The sequence below is a fragment of the Egretta garzetta genome, unplaced genomic scaffold, assembly GCF_000687185.1.
Source record: "Egretta garzetta isolate BGI_Z169 unplaced genomic scaffold, ASM68718v1 scaffold36, whole genome shotgun sequence".
Classification (NCBI taxonomy): domain Eukaryota; kingdom Metazoa; phylum Chordata; class Aves; order Pelecaniformes; family Ardeidae; genus Egretta; species Egretta garzetta.
In genome coordinates this window covers 69,984-77,188 of record NW_009259975.1, presented here as the reverse complement: position 1 = coordinate 77,188, position 7,205 = coordinate 69,984, and the positions used below count along the sequence as shown (strand labels likewise).

The following is a 7,205-nucleotide window of genomic DNA, read 5'->3' as shown; positions in this document are numbered from 1 at the left end:
AATGCCGTCATGATATACTATTTCCTACAGGACTAAGGGGGACTATGAATGTGAGAGATCCTTGGCTTTGGTTCAGAGAAGCACCTGGAAGCTTGGATCCATATAATGTCACTTTTCCAGCTGGGTAGGAAGCTCGTAAAAATAGGCTTTCTTGAAAAATGGTTCGTGGTTCCAGATCCCAGGCAATGTTGTCATGCCCAGATGTCCTGCTGCATTTGGTATTCCTGCTTTTACATGAATTTAGTCCTGGGAATGATGAGGTGAGTACAAGTTTAAAAAGGAGGATGAAGGAGGGACAGAAGCCTTGGCAGGAGTTTGATTTCTGAAATCAAGTCAAGGAGCACTTTCTCTGCTCAGTTCGTTTATTTGTAGGTTTTTCAGCTGACCTGAGGTGTTCTGCAGTTATTCTATATAAGATTTATGGACTGATGTGATTAGAAAAAAAAGTAGTTTACGGACCTGAATATGCCTTTACTTTCTCAAGTACAAATCGGGACTAAGATAAAATTAGTATGAGAATGAGAGCCAGATTTTTTTCAGTTACACCCCAGTCTAGAGATTATTTTGTGGGAGAGGGAGAAAAATACAAACTAGTAAATCATATATGTTGTTTAGGCATTGAATTGCTTTCCTCAAAGTTAAATAAATTGTGCATGTTTGGGAGAACCATAATGCAAAGGCAGTGGCGTCAGCAGGATACAATTAAGTTGTGATTTGCCAAGCAGAGATGTGATACAGAAAACTCTTATCTGTTGTGAGCAATTCTATTTGGATTGCTAATGGACATTTCAGTCAGATTTCTCATGAATACAGCTGAGAAGAACTTCATTGGCTCTCCTGTAGCTATTCGAGCTTGCTTCCCTGAAATAATATTATACTTGCGAGTGTATCCATCTCTGCATGCATTCTCTTTTCCCTCATATATGTTTACTTTCATTTGTGAAATTAATGTTTGTGGGTTTTTTATCTTGTCTCTAATGAGCTGTAGCTTGGTGCAGTGTAGTATGTATTATATTTAAAGTACCAGTACAGATATGCCACGCTCTATAAAATGCAAGATCATCTCTTATAAATGGAGAAATGAATCATTTCTAAGGAAGGAAGTTAAAATTATAATTCAATCGAGGCAATTCTGTTCTTTGTTTTCAGACAGGAAGTGCACTATCTTAAGGACATCTGAATTTCATCTGTAATTACAAAGTTGTCGTTCCTGTATACAAACAATATAATTAAGTAATGCAAACAGATAACAGAATAAAAGAAGTTAAATTGTATTTTTCACTCCAAACAGATTCTTATTAATTCCTGACAGAAAGTTGTCCTAATACCATGCATTATTGGCTAGTCCACTACTGAGACTATCACCAATGGGCTAAGCTACGAAGGCTAGAGGTGGGTAGGCACACTCCTAACTAATTGCTATGCAGAGTTTTTCAGGTGTCCATTTTAGAAACAAACAAAAGCATCATTTGCCTGATGCAATATGTGAAGTGATCTTTTTCCTATGCAAAGCCTGTATTTCTTTACTCTTCAGGACAGAACTTTAGAGACCAAATTGTATATAGCGGAAAAAATGTGAAGGTTCAGCTTTAGAAAAGGAAGAAACAGGAACATACTTGCATGTTTCCCAAGGCCATTTTACAGAATTCCTGCTTCCATGGATTTTCAACAGATGAGCTTATAGTTTCTTGACTATATATTCACTGAGATTGGCTAGTTCATCTTAATTCCCAAGATCAAGACCTTAAATACATGACTCTGATATACAAGACTGTCAAATACACTGGAAAGCTGCTGCGGCACCCAAAGAGTCAGTGTGGAGGCTGAAGCTGAGCAAGTGGGAAAGCTGGTGCTTGTTCTTCATGACTGGTGGCTCCCCAGAGCCCAGTCCAACCTTCCCTGTTCATTAACAAATGGCAAATGAGCCTTCCTGTACCTGCATTGGTACAAGTTCTTTGTTTTCCATTAGGTCTATAGGACATTCTATTCTTTTTTTCCTGGTGCCATGTTAGTGCCTTTAAAGTTTTGTTTTGCTAGTAATAGAAATTTATTTTCATTCTTCTTTTGAAATATGGATAAAGAGGTTTCTACGAATGCATACTCAGCAAATGCATCGATCTGTTCTAATTAATGAATTAGCCATTCAGTGCTACGGTAGTTCCCTTTATCTCTAACCATTCCCAGTGAATTATTTACATAGTGACATTTCTTTATTAGCAAACTGCCATTTGCGTCACTTTTACATTATTGCTCTCATTATTAATTATACTTTTAATAATTCTTTACTGCTTGGTCTCATCAATAAAGAAAAATGGATGGTGCCCATGAAGCATTTAGCCTTATCTTAATTCCATACCCCTAACGCTATTGCCAATAGCAGAAGAGTAGATACAAAATACCTTAACTGGCAGTTCTCCCCTTTTGTAAGTTCCCTTGTCTCCTTTTCTCTCCTGTTTGCCAGCATCCCTCAGTTTGTTCTGTAAAAGCAAAGGATGTTTCTGTATTAATGACTATTTAAATAACAGAATTACATTGCTATTGTACTTGCTTCTTTCTGTCCCAGACAATGACTATGAATTAATTAGCATTAGAACACTGGAAATTCCTATGAATTTTAACATTTTATTTGGAACAGTCTGTGTGCGTTATTGAATGATTTTGCACCGCCTAATGCAAAACTGATGATATCTCTACAAACCTCTGGGGAGCATTTGAGGTCATTAAAGTTAGATTTGCAAAGAACGTACATGGATTTCGCTCTCACATTATTCTTTCCTGTGCTGATAATGCTATTTTTGAGCTCTTGCTCAGGATGGCTCATTTGTATTGAAAGATTCTCTTATCCTTTATCCTATTCATCTACCTTTCCAAACTTTTAATTTCATAAGGGAAATGAACTGTGGTTTCTCAATACTTAAAACATTCTTACAGGAGAATGAGAACTTAGGTTTTCAGCTGTTAGTGTTATCTCCAGAGATAACGGTCACTGAAAGGCAGCCCAGCACGAAAAGCAAATATACATGTCAGAAATGAAAATAACAATTTATACCATGTCTCCTTCCTGACTGCATCACTGATAGTTTATTCCCTCCATGAAGGAGGATTCCAGAAGTAACATTGGTATTTTGGCATCCAGGCATCTGCGTGGGAAGAAAAATGATGACGTTTTATTAAAAATTCTCCCTGGAATCCTACGTTTGTTCTATGTTTCTGCTGATTGTTTATTATTATTTTGGGGTTTAAAACAAAGGTTTTTTGAATTCATGGGCGCTCACAACATAATTAGCACCCTGCCAGTGACTGAGGGAAAGACACTGGCAAATGCAATCCCTCCTGAAAGCAATGAATCCCTCTGTACTACTTACTGAGCAAAAGCTTAGTGTCTTAAGCCAGGTGGATTGCTTAAATAGATTTTTTTTTTCCCTTCAGAATCAGGTATTATATCCATAACCTACATTTTTCTGTTTTAAAATAAACTTTTTTTTCAAAAGTGAATAGCAACATGCATTTAGGCTTAAACTTACCACTCTGTATTAACAAAATTTGCATAAAATTTATAAAAATGTAAGTAATATATTCTTGATGGTTACGTTCTAAAGAAAGCTATTGAACAGGAAAGAAAAATACTGTTTATGCATCCAGAACCAAAGGTTGTTCAAATAATTAAACAGCTTTTAACATCAGGCAAAAGAAATGTTTTCTTAATTTCAGTTTGATTTACTTCAATAACTAGTTCAAAGTTAAGGAACTGCTTAGAAATAGAGTAAGCTGAAACATCATTGTTTTTAAATCATCTATGAATAAATTCTCAGTCTGGGATGTTGAGACTTATGAATTCATTCATTAACTGTACATAAAATTTGCTTTGGTAATAAGCCAGTTTTAAGTATAAAATATTTGATATATTTTTCCACTGTATACAACATATTTATTGCAATTTTATTTAAATAATAAATAGACTTAAAAGGCTGGTTTTTTACATTTCAATTGAATTCCCATTTCCATCAAAAGCAGCTTGTTATGAGTCATAAGTAAATAAAAATTAATCTTCCAGTAAAGAAGAATTATCCTTCATTTCTAACAGAATGCTATGTAAGTATTAAGCATTTGAATAATTATGCTGAACTATATCACTTCTTAAATGGGAATGTAAGGTATTTTTGTGGTAGTGTATGGAAGTAACAGAATAGTTTAAAAACTAGATTCACTTGCAAAGCAACTGTTTTTTAAGTTTACCTACCAACAACAATCAAACTCACTTGAGGAAAAGAGAATAATACACATTCAAAATAAGCACAGAAAGGTTTTTTTAAAAATGTGTTTATGGGTTTTGTGTTTTCAAATGAATAGGAATTATTTTAACAAAAAAAAAGGTTGAAAATGTCATGAGGAATATTTTTATATTGATTTCTTTTTGTGAAAAGTATTTGACAGGTTTTCCAGAAATATTGTAGTTCAGGGCCTTATAAAGAGGCAATTCTGTGATCTATGGGAGACAGAATGGCTATGTGAACATCAAGTCATAATTCCCCGCTTTAGGAGCATCTATACTTAGAATTTTAATTTAGCAGAAAATTCCAACATTTCTGAGATTAATTTAATTTCCAAATGGACGGAAATAAAGTCTTGACACTTCCTATTTACTAAAATTCTATTTAAAAGTGGTGGAAGTAGCAAAATGGGCAATAATTTTCCCTCAGCAAGGGTAAGGCAGTTAGTTTAAACTTTGATGTAACAAGAGTTACATTAATTTATTTTGAAAATATAGATTTATTATTACATTGTTATTGATTTAGTTTATGTGTATAGGATGCTGGTATTTTAATTCGAAAGACTTGGTTGCTTTATATTAGGCTTCTTTAATGACTTATCATAATTGAAAAATTCATATTCTTTCTTTAAAACAATAACTGTGGTGGGTCCTGTTAAATCACACGGCTGACACCTATTCCCAGCTTGCTCAAAGATGGGAATTAATGCATTTGTGTCAAGACACAATTGCTGGAGAAGCGTTTCAGAGCATAGTTGGCTGGCCGCTTGCTCGTGTGTATCCAACAGGCCGGCGGGCTTATAAGGGGAATGAAATCTCAGCAGTGGAGGCCCATTTCTCAGTGCTGGCTGAGCTGAAGGAGAAGTAGGAGATTTCATTATGTGAGTAGCGAAGAGCGCATTTAAAGCAGCGAGGATCTCACTGGTTTCAACTAAGTGCTGATATACCAATTATGCCTTAACTGCATCTCCTGTTTCCTCCTAGGTCTTACCGCTGCAGCATCTCTTGTATCCCTGGCTTGGGCTTTGGCTTCCTACCAAAAGGCCCTTCGTGACTCCCGTGATGACAAGAAGCCCATCAGTTATATGGCTGTTATAATCCAGTTTTGCTGGCATTTCTTCACAATTGCAGCAAGGGTTATTACTTTTGCTCTGTTTGCCTCGGTTTTCCAGCTGTACTTTGGGATCTTCATCGTGCTGCACTGGTGCATCATGACCTTCTGGATCGTCCACTGCGAGACAGAGTTTTGCATCACTAAATGGGAGGAGATAGTTTTCGACATGGTTGTTGGGATAATCTATATCTTCAGCTGGTTCAATGTCAAGGAAGGAAGGACACGCTGTAGGCTTTTCATTTACTATTTTGTGATCCTTTTAGAAAACACCGCCTTGAGTGCTCTCTGGTATCTGTACAAGGCCCCACCAATCTCTGATGCATTTGCCATACCAGCACTGTGTGTAGTGTTCAGCAGCTTTTTAACGGGCATTGTTTTTATGCTAATGTACTATGCCTTCTTTCACCCCAACGGACCAAGGTTTGGGCAGTCGCCAAGCTGTGCTTGTGAGGACCCTGCCGCTGCCTTCACCCTACCCCCAGAAGTGGCGACAAACACTCTACGGTCCATCTCCAACAACCGGAGTGTCACGAGCGAGCGGGATCAAAAATTCGCGGAGAGGGATGGGTGTGTGCCTGTGTTTCAGGTGAGACCCACTGCACCGTCCACACCGTCATCCCGGCCACCAAGGATTGAGGAGTCTGTCATTAAAATCGATCTGTTCAGGAACAGGTATCCAGCCTGGGAGAGACACGTGTTGGACAGGAGCCTGAGGAAGGCGATCTTAGCGTTTGAATGTTCCCCTGCTCCTCCACGGCTACAGTATAAAGATGATGCCCTTATCCAGGAGCGCTTGGAATATGAAACCACATTGTAAACAAAACAAAAACACAGCTTGAAGAAGCTCCGATGGTACAGTCCAAATTAAGGGTTGACAGTAGGGCTGTAGGAATAACTAAACTGCGTAGTACAAGCAGAGCAGCAAGCTGTAGTGTTCTTAGTCTGGCTATCATCATGATTATCATTTGATCCACTGTGTGCAGTCTGTCTGCAGGAGACTGATTCAGCAGCATCACCTGAAAGCCTCAAAACCACCCAAACCCTGACCCACACATGCAGATCAGTTACTTCAGCTGGGGAAACGCACCCACGGCTCCTTGCTGCTACGAAACTCTGACTGCACGGTTCTTACAATCAAACCAGTAGGGAGGCTCTGACCATAGCTTTCGACTTTAGCCAGTAGTGCATTTTATTTTAGAAACGAATGAGTGATATTTGCATAGTCAATGGCAAAAGCAAACAAACACACGAACAAAACCTTTTCGAAAATAACAAAACTGTAGCACTCAGCGTTGCTGTTATGAAAACTGTTTTCTGGGGAAAAAATAGGCACATAGTAGTCTTCAACACTCCCATAAATCAACCTTTCAGGTTAGAATAGGTTTGCAAAATAGTTCTTAATTAAAAAGGTACATCATCATGTTTGTAAGGCTGTCAATGGAAAATAAACTAAATTCTGATTAATTAGGTCATAAACATGAATACTACCAGAACTGTTTGTTTTCTGTGGAATTTCAAAGTCTTTTTAAATGCAGGTTAAGTTCTTTATGTTACTTTCAACAGAAATCCTATGCAGCTCACTTCTGGTTTTCAGGAGAAATAAGGAGCTCTAGCACGTAGTGATGTAAATTAAATGATAATCATGATTCAGTGTTCAATTTGCAAAAATATATATATATATATGTAAAAGAACAGGGAAGTATAGTTTTCGTATTCTAAACTTTTTGGAGGACCCCATTCAGATATTTCGGAAGAAACTACGAGGAGATGAACACACTGAAACTTCTCTGTTTCAGGACTGAGAACGCATGATTCAGTGTG

At 37.4% G+C, this 7,205-nt stretch overlaps 1 protein-coding gene across 1 annotated transcript in view; it reads left to right on the top strand.

The window, feature by feature from the left end:
• XKR4 (XK related 4) overlaps positions 1-6,201 on the top strand; it is an 84,074-nt gene extending 77,873 nt beyond the window's left edge. Inside the window, exon 2 of the mRNA XM_009640344.2 lies at positions 5,255-6,201. Within this exon, the coding sequence (XP_009638639.1) occupies positions 5,255-6,201 (947 nt within the window). The remainder of the gene's footprint in view (positions 1-5,254) is intronic.
• The last annotated feature ends 1,004 nt before the right edge of the window (positions 6,202-7,205 follow it).